Below are 19,839 nucleotides of genomic sequence, written 5' to 3'. Positions count from 1 at the left end.
GATGTTGCCCGAACCGAGGAAACACAAAACAACCGAAGTTATTTTATGCGGTGCTTTATTGAGGGCCCTGGGGACCTGGGACTCGCGTCCAAAAGTCAGAGCCCCAACCTGCTACAAAATCACTGAGTATATATATGTTTTCTTTCCAAATTGATTCATCTCAACGAATTTGATTTCTAGACACATCTACCTGATTTATGATTACATTGTGACTTTGTTTTTCGTTAACTGAACATTCTTTATCATCATTAATCTACTACACCCTATTAAATAAGTCACACACTCCACTTAGCAGATTACTTAAATAAACAAACTGTTCTATAGCTACATTCCTTAGACAAGTCTTTCTACCCTCATCAGTATGCTCTATTGATCCTTTTGATCGCTACTGGCAACTTCGCCACACAACAGTGTTTACACTCAGGCCTACTGATCCCTCCAAGCCTTAGCATGACTACTACTAAAGTTTTTATTCATGGTTTTGCAACAAGTCCCCCCTTTTGAGCATTCTTCAATTTCCAAGTTGCAAGGATGCTCAAATCTCAAAGTCTTTCTTCTCTATTTGCTGGAGGAGGTGTGGAAGACGTTGCATTCCTGGTCATTGCATTGATCAGCCTTCGGGTATGTAGGCGCTCCCTTCCAATGGTTCCTAAAATACATTTATAAACTCCAAAAATAATTAGAATCAAAATCAAAAACATTATCGCATACTGAATCACCGATGATATCCATCCAGATACCTGGAGTCCTAAAGAGCTAAACACTTCTCCAATCCAATTATGTTCTGCTTCCCTTTCGAGATCTTTTGTTTTGTCTTCTATTTGTTCTAATTGTGAAATGTCCTTTTCCACATCAATAGTTACATTTGGGATATGGATGCAACAATGATCAATTTTCTGGCTCAAATATCCACACACTCCATGTTCCTTCAATAGGAGCATGTCAAGAGCCATTCTATTTTGTAATGTCATTCTTGTGGTAGCCTGTAACTGAATATTGAAATCTTTAAATCCTTTCTTAGTGGCTGCTGCCAATCTTTCAGTCTGCCCCATTAGTTTGTAGAGCATATCCCTGTTCCAATATGAAGCTACAGGTGCAAACAAGGATTCCAAAGCCCACCCGAATTTAACTCCACTGGTTGGCTCATGCCATTCGTTTTCATCATCCAAGTCTCGTTTAGTCCTAGCTGATTGTCGAGTCAAATTAGACTGTTTCCAAAACGGACATAAGGTCGGAATTCCTAAAGTAATTTGTGTGACAGGCCCATCTATTGGCATATGGGTGGTCCACTTGCCATGCCCCATAACCCAAACTAGGTTTCCTGGACTTCTGATAGTAGTAGATTTACAACTGATGTTTCTCTTCCCATTTTTATCTCCTTGAATTTGGTCTGTAATTGTGTGATTGTATCCTCGACATTCACATCCCCATTTTAGCAAGACTCTTACTGGTACGAGCCCTATTTTATCTTGTGGTGTGTCACATGTGATTACTTGGGTACAATTCCAAATGTCTTTTTGGTCCCTCTTCTCCCGTCTGGTAGTCTGGAGGTTCATTACCTCAGTGTAAGTCTGGTTTTTACTTCCTGTCCATTGTATGCACCAATTAACTTGTCCTAAGTAGCTATATGTTTCTAAAAGGCTTGGTCCCCAAATTGTTCCCCATTCGTCTTCTAAAGACTGGGTCTGGGTAACATTTTGACAGACTTCTTCCTCTCTAACCTTTTGTTCCTTGAGAGTCACTTTGTTACACGGTTCTGAAACAGGCCCTGAAACCACACACTTATTACCTCTTGATGTTGTCAGCCATGCATAATATCCTGGCATCTGCCTGCATTGGTGTTCAGTAACCCTCCGGACCAACATACAACCCTCTTTCCAGTCATAGTACTCATTAGGAACCAATCTACAGCTCCAAGTTACATTTACATATGCCTCAGGCAAATCAGTGACGGGAACTATTCCCCATGGAATTGGTTCTCCGCTGCTCGAGGCAGAGGTAAACAAGCAGTGATTTTAGAAACATTCTGCATTTCTCCAAAGTCTCGAATTAAACCTACAATTAAGTTTTCTTGTTCTGGGTTATGGTGAAAAACCCAGGTTTTATTTCCAATTTCAACATCTCTAATTCTTCTTTTATTTATTCGTGCTCTAGTAAGGGATACCAAAGTCACAGCGTGTGTCCACCATGCATCTTGGGCAATCCAACACCAATATGTCCCTTCATCCTCTGGTTGAACATCCTGTATCACTAAAGTTAACATGCCTCCTAATCGCTTCTCTAATTGGTATTTCCCCCCTTCCTGGACATTTCCTTTCTTAAACCACCATCCGAACTCAGAGAAAACAATTCCACGCTCTGGTTGGCAAACTAAAACTACAGAAGTACCACGGACCGCCTGGTAGATTCCATGGATAGGTCTTAACCCATCCATTAGATGACTTTTTCCTTGTACTTCTCTCTTCCTGTACCCCATCATAGAACCACAGCTTATCACACAGAGATATAATCCCTCATTTTTCCCTACACGTGCCTGAGTATCATTTAACCATCCAATTCCACTATCGCTTCCTGCCTGCAGGTCACTCTTTCCTTCCGGCCTTTCCCACATTATCCGTCTAGCTAATTTCCACCAAGTAACCGTGAACATGCTGCTACATTCATGTTGGGCTGTGAATGAGCAATTTATTTTTGAGGGTGGACCATCCCACATGTCAACTGATGCTTGGTAAGGTGAGACTTTTATTGCCGAGTTGCTTTGCCATGTCATAACCCCTAGTGCGATTCGTTTATAATCAAAACTCCACCTAATTTTTACCAGACATGTATATATCCCAGCACTTTCCATGCTAACGTTGGTAAGTTGTAATGTGGTATTGCCTCTTTGTGTGTCCTTATCCCAAAATGTACTATTGATAACATTAGTGAGTGTTTGCTCTTTTCTCCAATATGTACTTATCTCATCGACTCCAGCTCCCTGGTCATCAGTGATTTCACAAGTCAAGTTTACAGTCATTCCTTCCATTGCTCCGATTACAGGATCTGAAACAGTGACAAGTACATGTTCATCAACGGGTAATATTTTTAGCATAACCAGAAATACAGCAATTACAATTTTCATTTTGCTCGTAAAATCAATCGCGTGGGGGACACGACTTGGGATTCCCACTGAGTTGGCATCTTCTTGACTCGCGTGTAATGTATCCAGGAGTCGATTCCGGCCACTTTGATTGCTGTGAATGTTGTTAGTATCACCTGATACGGGCCGTCCCATGATTCTCTCAGTGGGTCTGTGAACCAGTTCTTCACGTATACTTGGTCTCCTGGTTGAACATCATGCACAGGGTTTTCCAGTGGAAGAGGTCTGTTCCACTGCAGGGTTCCACGCAAGGCACTGAGAACTCTATGCAGAGAAACAACATAATTATATACTGCCTGATCCCCTACCACATGCGGGTCTCCTTTTAAAATAGTTGCATGGTAAGGTTTTCCATATAGTATCTCATAGGGGCTCACGCCTAACCTTTCCCTTGGCTTAATTCTAATTCGGAGGAGAGCAAGTGGCAAAGCCTGAGGCCATTGTATTTTGGCTTCTTGACAGATTTTCTTAATTTGGCCCTTTAAAGTTTGATTCATTCTTTCTACTTGCCCACTAGATTGCGGTCTCCAAGGAGTATGGAGATTCCAAGCAATATCTAACATCCGTGCTACATCCTGCACAATATTAGCAATGAAGTGAGGACCCCTATCTGATGACAACCCCAAAGGTACTCCAAATCTAGGTATTATCTCTTTCAAGAGAGTTTTCACTACTTCTTTTGCCTGATTAGTCCTACACGGAAAGGCCTCTGGCCACCCTGAAAAGGTACACACATACACCAGGATATATTTATACCCTTGTGCTTTGGGTAATTCTGAAAAATCCACCTGCCAATAATCTCCCGGTTCTGGTCCTACTTGTAATTTTCCATCTGAATCTGTTTCCTGACAATAGGATTATTCTTTAAACAAACTGGGCACATTGCATTCACCCGTTTTGCCAACGTTAACATCTGATTGGAAATTATTTCATTCTTCAAAAATTTTACCAATGCTTCTGCTCCCCAATGACTTTTGTTATGTTCAGCTATGAGGATGGCTTTCATTATCTGTATGGGAACAACTACTTGTCCTGTATTGGTTATGTACCATCCTGTTGCTCCTTTCCGAGCTTTCAATAACATGGCTAGTTTCTCATCATCCTGTGAATACTTTGGAGCTTGTTGCATATAAGGTGTAACAGGGTTTACCTTAGTTGGTATGAGAGCCATCTGAGTCCATACTTGACGAGCTGCCTGCTTTGCAGTTACATCTGCTAAATGATTACCTTGGTAGATTTTTCCTTCTTCATTCCGATGTCCCCGGACATGCATAACGGCCACTCACTCTGGTCGGTGTACAGCATCCAACAATGCTAACACTTCTGTGCGATGTTTTATTACAGCCCCTTGGGAATTAAGAAGTCCTCTTTCTTTCCATAGTGCTCCGTGAACATGCACCACACCAAAGGCATACTTGGAATCAGTCCAAATATTTACCGTTTTCCCAGTGCTCAATATCAAGGCTCGAGTGAGTCCAATGATCTCAGCCTTTTGGGCTGATGTACCTGGTGGCAAGGCTTGTGCCTCCACAACTCGAGTAACTGTAACCACTGAATATCCCGCATACCTGGTACCGTTTTCCATAAAACTGGAACCATCGGTAAATAATTCCCAGTCTGGAGCATCCAGGGGTTCATCCTTCAAATCCGGTCGGCTCAAATAAACTTGTTCAATCACTTCCACACAGTCATAGGAGAGCTCATGTTCTTCCATCTCACTGTGGAGGAACTCTGCTGGATTAATATGATTAGTCGTTTGGAGTTCTATGTCATCTTGTTCTCTTAGAATAGCTTGATACTGCAGCATTCTACTGGAAGATAGCCAATGACCCCCCTTTTGCTCCAAGACAGCTAGTACCATGTGGGGAACATACACCGTCATTCTTTTTCCCATGGTAAGTTTCCTGGCTTCCTGAATGAGAAGTACCGTAGCCGCAACGGCCCGCAAGCATGACGGCCAACCGGTACTTACAGTGTCCAGTTGTTTGGAGAAATATCCCACAGGCCTCTTCCAGGATCCCAACTTCTGGGTTAGAACTCCCAATGCTAGTTTCTGCCTTTCATTCACATATAATTGAAAGTCTTTGTTTAAATCTGGCAACCCCAAGGCCGGGGCTTCTTTTAATGCTTGTTTCAAATCCTGGAATGCCTTCTCCCTGTTTGTATTCCATTTCAATTGGGATTCTTTTAGAGCCTCATATAGGGGTTTTGCTATCAGGCCGAAATTAGGAATCCATAGCCTGCACCATCCAACCATTCCCAGAAAGGATCTTAACTCCTGGTGATTTCTAGGGAGTGGAATGGAGCATATAGCTTCAATTCTATTAACCCCCAAACGTCTGAGGCCTTGTGTTAGCTCACATCCTAGGTACAGGACGCTTTCTCTGACCAGTTGTACTTTTTCCTTGGATACCTTGTATCCTGCTTGCCCCAACATATTCAATAATGCAACAGTTAATCGGAGGCATACCTTCTTGTCTTCTGTGGCCAAAAGAATACCATCTACATACTGCAATACTACATAAGAATATGGAGATTCTCTCACCTGAGTCGTTTTCCATTCTTCTAATTCCTTTGCCAATTGATTACCAAAGATGGTAGGGCTGTTTTTGAATCCTTGAGGCAGTCTGGTCCAGGTGAGCTGTTTCTTCCTTCCTGTCATTGGTTCTTCCCATTCAAAGGCAAAATACTTCATGCTCTCTATTGCCAGTGGGATGCAGAAGAAGGCATCCTTTAAATCAATCACAGTGAACCATTTAAATCGTTCCGATACAGATGTTAACGATGTGTAAGGGTTGGCAACCACGGGGTGAATGTCTTTAACTATCTCATTTATAGCCCTTAAATCTTGAACTAATCTATACTTACCATTTGGTTTCTTCACCAGGAATATAGGAGTATTATACTCTGATTCACATTCCTTTAATAATCCTTGCACTGTAAACTGTGCTATCAGCAGAGCTACTCCCTGCCGAGCCTCTGCTCTAATGGGATACTGTTTTATCCTAACCGGTTTAGCTCCTTCTTTTAGCTCAACTACCACCGGCTGGGCAACCTTTGATTTTCCCGGAGTTCCCGCCTCCCAAACCCAGGGTACCACTGCATGTTCAATCTCTGTTGGGATCGGTGCCGGGTCCATTTCCTTTATTGCAAATATTTTCCCGATTTCTTCATCCGGAATTTCCAATTTAACTCGACCCTGTTCAAATATAATTTTAGCATTTAATAGAGACAGCAAATCCCATCCAAACAGAGGCTGAGGGCAGTTTGGCATATACAAAAACTGATGATCCAGTTCCTTTCCTCCGAATTTTAAATTAAGGGGTTGTAGAAAAGGCCTTTCCTCCAATTGTCCTGTAGCTCCTATTACCTGTATAGTTGTGTCACTTATGGGTCCCAACCGTTTATTTAAAACTGAGTGAGTAGCCCCTGTATCAACCATAAATTCCTGCTCCTGTCCGCCTATTTCTATTATCACCTTCAGATCCCGGTCTAGTCTGCTTTGATTCTTATAGTTTCCTAACATCATTGCCTGTGCTTGTGTCTGGGCGCCATCTACCGGCGGTACGGGGAAACCTCCCATCAACCCTACATTACTCATCCCAATCCCGTTTCTTATCGGACATTCATTCTTCCAGTGTCCGAATTGACGACAAAATGCACACTGGTTAGAACCCAACTGTTCCTGTCTACCCTGGCTCATCCCTGCGACTAAAAATCCTCCTCTCCCCCGAGCGAATCCTCCCCTTCCCTGTCCAATTCCCCTTCCTCCCCTTCCCCGGCCCCTTAACCCCCCCCGAACCGCAGACTGCTGAATTACCGCAAGAATTCCGGCTTGTTGTCGTTTAGCCGTTTCCTTTTCTCTATTATTATAAACTTTCCAAGCTACCTCCAACAGCTTATCTAAGCGTCGTGTGTCTTCCCCTTCTAATTTCTGCAACTTTTTCCTAATATCCTCTTGTGACTGTCCCATAAACAACAATGCCAATTGTAACTGACCTTCTTCCTTCTCCACATCCAAACTAGTGAAACGCCGTGCTGCCTCTTTAAGTCTCTCTAAAAATGCTGAAGGGGATTCATTCTTTTCTTGTTTTATTGAGTATAGCTTAGACCAATTTAGAGTTTTAGGCATCCCAGTCCGGACACCTTCAATCAATAATTCCTGATACCTTTTTAACCTCTGTAAACCTTCTAACTCATTCGGATCCCACTCTGGATCATCCCCAGGGACCAATTGATCTATGGTTTCCCCCATTATCAATCGTAACCGGAGTTGTTCCCTAGCTCGTTCTTTGGTTGCTCGTAAGACCATCTCTTTTTCTGTAGAATCCATTAATGTATCTAATAACACTTGTAAATCATTCCAATCCGGATTCTGAGTTTTAATTATCATCTTCACCACCCTGGCTACCCGTTCTGGGTCCTCCCGATAACTCCCAGCTGATTGTTTCCAAATCACCAAATCCCCTGGAGAAAAAGGTACTTTAATAATAACTTTCTCACCACGGGGGCCCATGGCTTCCCTTAAGGGGGCTATCATTCGGGGGTTCCTCTTGATTCCGCCTTCCCTGTCTAGTCCGTGCCGCTATGGGGGTTCTTTGTATGCTTCGGGAGCTTGGGGAAGGAGTTTGGGGACAGAGGGTGACTGAGGTATGACTTACTCCAAGTCCTTCCGGGGATTGTATATTATTTTCCTCATTAGTCTCATCCTCATCAGTATCAGTATCATCTATGTCTCCCTCCCCACTTCTGCACGGCGGAGCAGAGGGAACAGGACAAGGGGGGGCAACCATTAAAGATAAATCTTCACCTTGACTAGAAAACCGTACTGCACATTTCACACAGGTTTCACGCGCTTTGCACCCAATACATTCATTTTCATCAGTCCCTGCTTGCAACAATAGCATACCACACTCCTTTTGCCATTCTGTTTTAGACCCCAAATAACGGAACAAATCCAAATAAGGTACCTCATCCCATTTCTCATTATCCCTTAGATAATACATCAATGAATTAATTATGTTCTCATCAACAGTACCATTGACAGGCCATTCCGGTCCACCCTCAGAAGCATAGAGGCCACACATGATTACAAAAATCTATCATTTTTCCTTTGCTTAAGTCTTGGTAAAACCCAGCACTTTTCCATCTTCCCAGCAAGCATCCTAATGGGGTGTTCCCCGGTACTTTACCATTAGCTTGCACCAATGCTTTAAAGGTTCTAAAAGGCATCATAGCAAAACAGAAAGTAACATGCAGAGAATAACAGGTAACATGCAGAGAATACAGATTTCAACAGCACCAAGTATAGAAAGAGGACAGCAACCAAACCAACCAACTTGCCACTTCTCGTCGCCGCGAGGGGCAAGTGCTGAACCTGTGTAGCTTTCGCTCCGTCTTATGGTCAGCGCCTAGGCATCCCCAAGACGTCTATAACCCAACCCTGCGAGGTTCGCCGCCTCGTCTTATGGGCAGGTACCCAGTATTAAACAAATAAAGCACCTTACGGGCTTACCTCCTGCAGTTGTCCGACAGGCGCGGGGGTCGGGCACGAACCGATGACTCCCCGAGAATCACCCAGTGCCGGCGTGGAGTAGATCAGGACGTGAACCGCCCCAGCCACCTTCGGAGTCCTGCCGCGGTCGCCAGAAAACTGTTGCCCGAACCGAGGAAACACAAAACAACCGAAGTTATTTTATGCGGTGCTTTATTGAGGGCCCTGGGGACCTGGGACTCGCGTCCAAAAGTCAGAGCCCCAACCTGCTACAAAATCACTGAGTATATATATGTTTTCTTTCCAAATTGCTTCATCTTAACGAATTTGATTTCTAGACACATCTACCTGATTTATGATTACATTGTGACTTTGTTTTTCGTTAACTGAACATTCTTTATCATCATTAATCTACTACACCCTATTAGATAAGTCACACACTTAGCAGATTACTTAAATAAACAAACTGTTCTATAGCTACATTCCTTAGACAAGTCTTTCTACCCTCATCAGTATGCTCTATTGATCCTTTTGATCGCTACTGGCAACTTCGCTACACAACAGTGTTTACACTCAGGCCTACTGATCCCTCCAAGCCTTAGCATGACTACTACTAAAGTTTTTATTCATGGTTTTGCAACAAAAGAAAACAGAACTAACAAAAAGATTATGCCATCCCTAGCATCCAGAGAGAACTCAATATCCTCAAAAATGGCTGTGCCTGACCTGAAAGGCTGGAAGAAACCGCTCTCTCCTCCTAGCCCCAGAGGGTGGGTGCGATTGCTGAGGAGGTCCCAGACGTAGTGGCTCAGATTAGGCCAGGCAGACAAAACTGAGTATATGTTCCGAATGGTATTCATCGCCTCACAGGTTATCATACAATAGGCATAATAAACCAATAAAGCAATTCTCATGCCATTCCCTGGTCGCAACAGGGCCAATACGACAGGCAGATAGTTTCCCATTTGAGGAAAAATATAGAGAGCGAGATACAGTACCCATGTAGATAAGCTGAGCATCATGGTGATAGGATTTCTGAGTTTCCCCAGGTCATGCCCCACACTGGGCGCCAAAATATGTGTTGGTTTGAAAACAAACTAGTGGGAGATCACAAGTCAGGATTGAAATTAAAAATAAGTGAAATAATACAAGGAAAAGCACTGACAAAGTCAGATACAAACTGACACCCGGTTAGGGTGGTAGTAGCAGTCCAACTGAAGTAGTCCAGTTGAAGTGGTGATCCTGTGAAGGTCTGGTCTCCAGCTGAAGATCCAGTGGTAGCTCTTGTCCTCTGGGAACCCAGTAGACAGGGCTAGCTCAGGCAGGTCCAAGGCCAGGTTATATCCAGGTGGGAACACCTGGCTCCTCCCTCCTGGGCAGAGCATCCCACAACGGGATGAGATAAGTTCATGAGTCACACAGTGGGTCCCTGATGGCCCATTGTCTGTCATCCAGAGTGGGTCATTAGCAGGTGATAGCAGCTAACGGCCCATAACGAGAAACGACGAGAGGGAACTCACGGCAGTCTCAATATGAGATATAAAGTAAGCTCCATTTTATTTCACCAAACGAGAGACATATACTGTTACAGAAGTTACTATTCATAGATACACACACACACCTGCAGTCTGTTCTCACACATTCAGGGATCCTCCCGGTGACTCCCTTTTTCTCTCTCATAACACTTCTGACTCCCTAATCTTTCTCATGACATTCTTCCCACAGAACATTCTCAGGCAAACAAACCACTGTAGCTTGTTGGATTTTTACTGAGGCCTGAGAATTCAGTTAGCATAAGTTTTGCTGGAAAACTGCGTTTTCCAACAGGCCCACAGCTGGTGGTAATAGAATACTTTACATCTATATTGCAACCTAGGACAAATAGGGAAAATACTAGAGTTAGCTAGGAACTATATAATTATTCAACAATGGTCTACAGAGCTACAAATATACATGAAGAATATATAAAAGCAAAAATCATTTTGGCATCACTACCATGTGGGGCACATATCAGCTTTTGTGCTTCCTGGATTCAAAACTCTGCAGCTACCACTGCTCTCAAGCATCTGGGACATCCTTTACTCGCATTTTCTAATTGTTTGGAAAAGTACCTCACAGGCTGCTTCCATGACCCCAAACACTGTGCCAGTACCCCTAGTGCCAGGTGCATCTTTTTGTGCACAAATAACTCAGATGGTTTGGTTCAGTCTGGGAGTCCCCGTGCAGAGATTGCCATTAAGGCTCTTTTTAGGGCTTTAAGGGCCCTCTGACTATCAGGAGTCCATACCAAGTATTTTTCGGTGGAGGATCATACAAGTGTTTCACCAGTACCCCACAGTTGGCAATCCATAACCGACGCCATCCAGCCATATCTAAGAAGGCTTGTAGAACTCTGATAGACCTTGGCTCCGGAGTGTGGCAAATGGCTTCTTTTCAGCTGCTTCCCGAGCTTTTTTTTCCCTGCAAGATCTCAAAACCAAGATATATTACTGCTTCTTTGCCTATTTGTGCCATTTGCTTTGACACCCTGTATCCAGATTGACTCGAAATTTAACAGACTTACAGTAGCACCAAGGCACTTTCAGTCTTGGTTGCTGGCAGAATATCATCTACACATTGTAGCAAAGTTCTGTGCAGATTTTCTTTTTCCAGCTTTCTAATTTATTTTGCCAACTGATTGCCAAATATAGTGGGGCTATTTTGAGGCCCTGGGGTAGCACAGTCCATGTTAGTTGCACCTTCTGCCCAGTGTTTGGATTCTCCCACTCAAAAGCAAAAAATTTCTATCTGGGTCAAGAAGTATTACAGAAAAAGACATCCTTAAGATCCAGCACTGTGAACCATTTGTATTCCCCTTTCAGTTCTGTCAAGGGTGTGTACGGATTAGCTACTACTGAATGAATATCAGGTACTATTTTATTAATGGCCCTTAAATCTTGTACGAAATCAATATTCCCCATTTCGTTTTTTTGCTTTTTAACTTTTAATATTGATGTGTTATATTCTGATTCACACTCTTTCTATAACCCATATTATAAAATTTTTTCCATAAGCTTCTCCAACTTTTCCCTTGCCTCCAAGGAAAAACAATAGGATATTGTTTTTGTGTTACCAGTCTGGATTCAGGTTTGAGAGTAATCCTCACCGGTTTGGCCACCTTTGATCATCCAGGCATCTCAGTTACTCATGCCAGTGGAGTGTGTTGGTTTTGCTTAGCCCAGAACATCAGCAAGGTATCTTTAGCATCTAAGAGAAATTTAAACCCTTCAAAAGCTATTGTGGTAGGCTTGAAGAAGTGTCAGAAGGGTTGGGAGAAAACGCACCATTGGGTTCATGAGTGGGTTTTGCTTAGCCCAGTTTTTGCTAGTGGGTGGGGAGGGTCACAAAGATGGCTCCTGTGTGTTTTGTGTGAATGTTCTAGAAGTTTTTCACCATGTTCAGCAAAGCCAATCTCTGATAGCTCTGAAGGTGATGGACATGCTGCTGGCCAAGCCTGGGTCAATTAGAGATGTTAGTTACACCTCTGTGAAAACATATTTAAGAAGAAATCAAAACAGTGTGAGCACGCACCTCTTTTTAGCCAGAGGAGGAGGAGGTGAGAATATGTGCGGGGAAAACAACATGGAGGTGCCAAGGTGTCGGGGTCTGACCCTCTCTCCTGCCACAGATGTGCGGGAGAGAGAAGAAAAAACTGTTAAACACACACACTGGACTCATGATTTGAGATAAAGCACTGGTGGGAGGAGATGCACCGAGGGGCAGAAACAAGCTGAAAACATAAAGATACAAAGTGATTTATCTACCTAACAGAGTCGGAGGATAAATGAGAAGTAAAAATAAGCTCTTCCGAAGCCGTTCCTTCACTCACTCCCCTCTCCCTCTTAAGACACCATTTCTCTGCTCACTCCCCTCCCTCCTTCCAACCAACAGCTTGGGTACGGGGCAGGGTATGGAGTATTTTCATAGTCCATACATTCATTCATCACTACAATTCTTCTACTACAAACACTCTTTCTCTGGTCACCCCTCTCCCTCTTTCCAACCAACAGCATGGGCAGGGGGCAGGGTAAGAGGTTTTTTCTCTGCTCAGTCCATCAGGGAGAGGGGTCCTCTACTTAGCCATGGGGTTCCTCCCACGAGAGACAGTCCTCTGCGAACTTCTTTGGCATGGGTCCAATCTCATGAGCAGCATCCCACCCAAATTTTTTGCAATGCCGAGTTTTTGCCCATAGGATGCAGACTTCCAAGCCGAGGCCAGGCTGCTTCCATCCCGGGAGCAAGGCCTTTCTCTCTCTTGCAAGGCCTTTGCAGCTTTAACTCTCTATATGGGACTCCCACTGGATCACAGCTTCTTCCAGGCATCCACCTGCTCCTCTGGTGTAGGCACCTCCCCACGGGCTGTGGGTGGATCTCTGCATCTCTGTGGACTCCATGGGCTGCAGGGGGACCTCCTGCTCCCCCCATGGTGTTCACCATAGCTAGCAGAGGTTTTTCAGCTCTGGCACCTGGAGCACCTCCTCCCCCACCTTTTCCACTGACCTTGTGTAAGGGTCAATCAAAGAATCGAGTTCTGTCTCAACATTTCTCATCAGAAACTACAGGTTCAGGACTTACGCAGAGAATGCTTTGTGCCTACCCAAAGCTGGTACGGAGCGAATGCTTTGCACCCGTCGCCCTGACACCCATTATTCACTATTGTGAAAAACCTGCCAACCATGCCTCGGACACTCCTCCCTTGGCCCTGCCAAGTGGAGTTTGGCATATCTCCACAAGAACTAAGGGGGAGCAAAGGCAGATTGCAAGGATGGACCTGGTGTATGGACTAGCATAAAAGACAGCTCTGGAGTGGCTGAACTCCGAAGATCTTCCCCACCGTGAGATCACATTGATCGATGCAGAGGCAAAGGAACGCCTACTGACCGGGACCCCAGGGACACCGGACATCTGTGGACCCGTGGTGGTAGCTATAGCCCCCTTTCCTTCCCTTTCCTCCTTATCTTTCCCCAATTCTCTCTCTCTATCGCAGGCTGCTTTATGGGCCAAATTAATAAAGTTCCTCTTTGGATTGAAATTTAACTCCCTTGACTTGTTGGATTTTTGTGCTTTCTTTTTGCACTCTGAGATCATAGCTGGTACAAACCATCATGCGTCTGCTTATGAGTGGACCATGACACCTTGGTGTCTCCATGTTGTTTTCCCTTCACATATTTTCACCTCCTCCGCCTGTACATAAAAAGAAATGTGTAACTACTTTGAGTTTTTCTTAAATATGTTTTCACAGAGGCGTCACTAGCACCTCTAATTGGCCCAGACTTGGCCAGCAGCATGTCCATCACTTTCAGAACCATCAGAGATTGTTTCTACTGGACATGGTGAAAAACTTCCAAAAGCTTCACATAGGACACACAGGAACCATATTTGTGCCTTTCTCCACCCCTCAGACACTACTTCATGCCTACTACAACAGCTTTTGAAGGGTTTAAATTTCTCTTAGATGTTAAAGATACCTTGCTGATATTCTGGGCTAAGCAAAACCACCACACAAGGTCAGTAGAGAAGGTGGGGGAGAAGGTGCTCTTGGCACCGGAGCCAACAATCCTCTGTCGGCCGTGGTGATGGCTATGGTGAAGCAGGTTGTCCCCCTGCAGCCCATGGGGTCCACGGGGGGTGCAGAGATCCACCCAAAGCCTGTGGCGAGGTGCCCACACCAGAGCGGGTGGATGCCTGGAGGAAGCTGTGATACAGGTCGAGTCCCAGTGGAGAGAAAGCCCTTGCTCCCAAGATGGAAACAGCCTGGCCTTGGCTCGGAGGTCTGCACCCCGTGGATGAGGGACTCATATTGCAGCAGATTCAGGCGAGCTGCTGCTCATGAAATTTGGACCCACAACAAAGAAGTTCACAGAGGACTGTCTCCCATGGGAGGGACCTATGGCAACATAGAGGACTCCTCCCCCTGAGGAGCAGAAGACATTTCGGTGATGGACTGACCAAAAACCCCTTTACTGGCCCCAGACCCCAAGCTGTTGGTGGGAAGGAGGGAGGGTGGTGAGCATAGAAATGGTGTCTTAAGAGATTATTTTACTTCTCATTATCTTCCTCTGACTCTGTCTAGGTTAATAAATCACTTTGCAACTTTAATTTTTCAGCCTGTTTTTCCCTTAGTGCGTCTTTCCTGGTTTCTTATCTCAACTCATGAGGCCTGTGTGTTAACTTTTTTCCTCTCCTCTGCACAGCTGTGGCAGGAGAGAGAGAGAGTGAGCAGATGTCGTAGGTGCCTGGCATTTGGTCAGGGTCAAAGCATGACATGGGGTTACAGCATTGTCTACCTCCTCTGGCATTTCTTCCACCTCATTTAATTCCTGTAACAAAAAAAGTCTTTGCTTCAACAGCTTTTGATTTGGGTATTTGAATTTGTATTTTCCCATCCTGGAAAGTTATTTGAGCATTCAATTTTCCCCATAAATCTCTCCCCAACAAGGGGATTGGACATTCAGGCATATACAAGAATTGGTGCATCCCCCACCATTTTCTTAATTTAAATATTAATGTTTGTATAAAAGGCCTGTTCTCTTTCCTCCATGTCGCACCCACAACACTTACAGGTTCCAAGCTAAGTTTTCTTCTGCACGTATTCAGTACCCCAAATAAGTTGCTCCTGTGTCAATTAAAAAATTTACCTTTTCATTCCCCAGCAATAATGCAAGCAGACGCTCAGCTGAGAATGATTCCCTTGATCCCCTTCAGGGAAATTTTTTGTCTTCGCTTCATCTTCTGAGCTTGATGATTTGAAGAGCCAGGTTTTGGTTTCCTGTCTGGTTTCCTCAGCCTTTTTCTATGTCCCCCTTCTTTACAAATTGCCAAAGTGTACTTCAGCCACTGATTATTACAACACAAATTGCCAAAGTATACTTCAGCTACCAACTGTTACAATACTCAACCAATTGTTTCTGAGTGAGGGGTCTTCCCACAATTTTCCCCAATGTTTTAATATGCATACCAGGGGGGATTTTTCCAGAATGTCCCCTCTTCACTAGATGATCCATTCCCCATTTAAACCATGTGGTATTCCAAACCAATTACTATTTAGGAGCTCCTAGAAGGGACCTTCCCTGTTCCCACTTTAGGTACCTTTAAACCTAACCCTGTGAAGCTTTTGCTGCACCTTATGGGCAGGTTAACACCTTTATAGTAAAGAATGCCTTTTTCTTACCAGGGGTCTTGCTCTGATTTCCATTGGTCCAGGAATTGCAGGTTCTCCCTATGAATCCCTCAGTGCTGGCTGGAGGTCCCTCGGATCAGCTGACTCTCAGGAGTAGGTCCTATCTGGGGTCACCAAAACTGTTACCAAAAATCAGTAAAAAAACCCAAAAACTCCTTAACACCAATGTAGCATCAAGAAGCAGGCATTCTTTATTTGGCCAGATGCACAAGGGGATATTTCCTCTGAAAATTGTGCATGCTGAGTACAGAAAAAGCTCCTGTTTATATACTATATTTTACATACATATTCATTGATTTTCCTGGAATAAACACACATATGATAACCATTTCCCCAAAATCATTAACATATTTCCCCTCCCCTTAATGCATGCATTCTTCTGTCCTGGGGGTTTCTTTGGTGGTCCCTGGTGGTCAGCACCCCAAAATCATACCTGACCATCTTGTGAACTGGTAAAAGTTGGCACAACTGGGCTGGTTGCTTTCCAGTTCTTCTTCCTACAGAATAAACATTGTGCGGTACAATAGGCCAGTGGATTTTGAAGAATAAGCATTGTATTAGCCCACCAGGTACAAGCGATTTTTCATCTGGCAACCTTAGCTTTCTCACTAGTTGTTGACGCTGAGTTTGTGCTTTTAAAATTCCCTCCTCCAAGTGCACACATTGAAGTGCCCAGTTCTCCTGCCTTTACAAAAAAAATTAGAAAAAACTTTTATTGAAACATCAAAGCCTGTGCCCAACATGTGCCTGTGTGTAATGCACACACCTACACTCACACAGTGCATGTTACCATTTCATCTGGTGGGGGCAGGAAGGGAAATAAGAATGTAAGCATGAAAAAATAGAGAAGTGAGTAGGACATATAATATAGGTGTTACTTATCTCTGTGGCAGAAAGAATGGCAATGGCGCTTCTTCCAGCTTCTGAATTGATAAAAGCCTGGAAGTGGACAAATGGACAAGACTGGAGGAGATGCTTATTTTTGTTTGTAACTCTTTCTTCATAGCTATGTGTGATGTTTTGTTTGGTGGTTTGTTTTTGGGGTTTGTGGGGTTTTTTCTTTCCCTTCAGTACAAGAGTGGTTATTTGTCATATCCCTAATCAAGACATGGCTTAGTAGCATTTCATCCAAATTTTAAATACTGACATGAGCATAATATCTTAGTGTAATAGTCAGCTATATGAATTTGACAGCTCATTCTGCAGCAGGTAGGGAGGGAGAATCACTGTAGTAATACAGCTTAAACTTTGCCTGACTCTTGGCTTTTTTCTTTTTTTTTTTTTTTTAGGTGAAACATGGAACCCATTGAAGTTGCATTACCAGTTGCGAAATGTCCGTGAACGGTTAGCGAAAAATCTAGTGGAAAAAGGTGTACTGACCACAGAAAAACAAAACTTCCTTCTTTTTGACATGACTACACACCCTCTCACCAACAACAATATCAAACAGCGCCTCATCAAGAAGGTTCAAGAAGCAGTTCTTGACAAATGGGTGAATGACCCTCATCGCATAGACAAGCGCTTGTTGGCACTTATTTATTTAGCCCACGCCTCAGATGTTCTGGAGAATGCTTTTGCCCCCCTTCTGGATGAGCAGTATGATTTAGCCACAAAGAGAGTGCGTCAGCTTCTGGATTTAGACCCTGAGGTTGAATGTATGAAAGCCAACATGAATGAGGTTCTATGGGCTGTTGTAGCAGCTTTCACAAAATAACTGCATTCAGACTGAAGTGTTCTCTCTTCTTTCATGTAAACCAGTTCTTTCTCTTTTATTGACTATTCATGTTTTCTGTAATTTGTACCTTCTCACATGATGAATCAACTCTTGTTTAATAGGAATTATGTGGTGAATTCCCTCCTTCTCTATCTGTATACAGGATTCTGCTGGTACAAAAGACCTTCCCATTTAAAAACAACAGAAAAAGTTTTTCTGCCATATTGGCATTCTAATTCCTATTCAGTTTTGAGTTATCTAAAATACTTTATTTAGTCTATTTTTCATTGTGGTGGTTTTGATTGGCCCAAAACATTAGCAAGGTATTTTTAACATCTAAGAGAAATTTAAACCCCTCAGAAGCTGTTGTAGTAGGCCTGGGGAAGTGTCTGAGGGGTGGGGAGTGGCACAAAGATAGCTCCTGTGTGTCCTGAGTGAAAGTTCTGGAAGTTTTTCACCAAGTCCAGCAGAGCCAATCTCTGATGGCTCTGAAAGTGATGGACATGCTGCCAGCCAAGTGTGGGCCAATTAGAGGTGCTAGTTACGCCTCTGTGAAAACATATTTAAGAAAAATTCAAAACAAAGCAGGCACGTACTTTTTTGTAGTTGGAGGAGGTGGAGGTAAAAATATGTGAAGAGAGAACAACATGGAGACACCAAGGTCAATGAAGAAGGTGGGGGAGGAGGTGTTCCGGGCGCCGAAGCTGAAAACTCTCTGCCAGCCGTGGTGAAGGCCATGGGGGAGCAGGAGGTCCCCCTGCAGCCCATGGAGCCCACAAGGATGCAGAAATTCACCCACAGCCCACGCCAGAGGAGCAGGTGGATGCCTGGAGAAAGCTGTGATCCAGTTGAAGTCTCATCGAAAAAGTTAAAGCTACAAAGGCCTTGCAAGGGAGAGAAAGGCCTTGCTCCTGGGATGAAAGCAGCCTGGCCTCGGCTCGGGAGAGAGTCTGCACCTTATGGACAAAAGAACTCATGTTGCAGCAGAATTCAGGTGGGATGTTGCTTGTGAGATTGGACCCATGCCAAAGAAGTTCCCAGAGGACTGTCTCTCGTGGGAGGGACCCCATGGCTAAGTAGAAGACCCCTCTCCCTGATGGACTGACCCGAGAACACCCCTTACCCTGCCCCCTGCCTGTGTTGTTGGTTTGGAAAGAAAGAAGGGGGGTGAGCGGAGAGACTACTTCTTAAGAGGGAGAGAGTAAGAGCAGAGAAACTGTCTGGAGAGAGAGAGAGATAAGTAGAGATAAAGAGTATTTGTAGTAGAAAAATTGTAGTAATGAATAGATTTATAAACCTGCTCTGTGGACTGAGAAAATACCCCACACCCTGCCCCCCTACCTGAGCTTGTTGGTTATAAAAGAAAAAAGGGGGTAAATAAAAATGGGTTCGTAAGAAGGAGGAGGTGAGTGAACAAAATAGAGTATGAAAAGTTTATTTTTGCCTTGCATATATCCTCCAACTCTGTTAGGAAATTAAATCACCTTGGAACTTTAAGTTTAGAGCCTGTCTGCCCTTTCTTCCTCCTACCAGTGTCTTATCTCATTTAACTCATGAGATTAGTGTGTGTTTTTACAGTTTTTTTTTCCTTTCCCTTCTCCTGCATGTCTGCAGCCGGAAAAAGCCGGAGTGTCAGCATTTAGTCAAGGTCAAACCCCGACATTCATCTTACTGTTATTGAAGTGGTTGAACATGGAAAGTACCTCAAGAAGGAAATGTGTGTGCAGTTGGATCACTAGTCTCAGCTGACACAGATATGTGCATGCATCAATGCTTTTGCAGTACAACTCTTAACAGATTGAAGAAGGGCCTTTTAAAATCACCAGAGCTTCATGTTGAAGTATCTGTCAGGACATTTTATATACAGATGCTGTTTCAATTATATCTAACAAAATTGCTTTAACAGCAAAAATGCCATTAAGCAGCTTTTTCAATAGTTCCTGTAAAATGCCCCATAAATTTTACTTTTCATGAAAGTCTCTTGTGTACTTATGTTTACATTTAAATGATATCTGAGTCATAAGGCTAGAGCTAAAAGGTCCAATTTTTTCATAAACCCATTTTGGGATGGGATGCATTCCATTATACTGTATATATAGTTCAAATTGTAAATTAACAACTGCCCCATCTTAGTATTTTGCAAGTTTTTCACCTGGTGCCCCTAATTTGCCATCAGCCATTTGATGGAAAGAAAGACCTCCTATAAAGAGCATGTATGTGAAAGCTGTTTGTTTCCAGTGTCAACAGTTTGCCATCCAGGTATTCTAAATCTA

At 43.7% G+C, this 19,839-nt stretch overlaps 1 protein-coding gene across 1 annotated transcript in view; it reads left to right on the top strand.

The window, feature by feature from the left end:
- The window catches only part of LOC146425271 (Golgi phosphoprotein 3-like), a 49,539-nt gene extending 30,766 nt beyond the window's left edge, over positions 1-18,773 (top strand). The window contains exon 3 of the mRNA XM_085041413.1: positions 17,142-18,773. Coding sequence (XP_084897539.1) covers positions 17,142-17,566 — 425 coding nt within the window. The 3' untranslated portion in view covers positions 17,567-18,773. The remainder of the gene's footprint in view (positions 1-17,141) is intronic.
- The last annotated feature ends 1,066 nt before the right edge of the window (positions 18,774-19,839 follow it).

Source organism: Lichenostomus cassidix, chromosome W, assembly GCF_008360975.1.
Source record: "Lichenostomus cassidix isolate B80296 chromosome W, HeHo_3.0, whole genome shotgun sequence".
NCBI classification, from domain to species: Eukaryota; Metazoa; Chordata; class Aves; order Passeriformes; family Meliphagidae; genus Lichenostomus; species Lichenostomus cassidix.
This window is presented reverse-complemented; position numbering and strand designations above follow the sequence as displayed.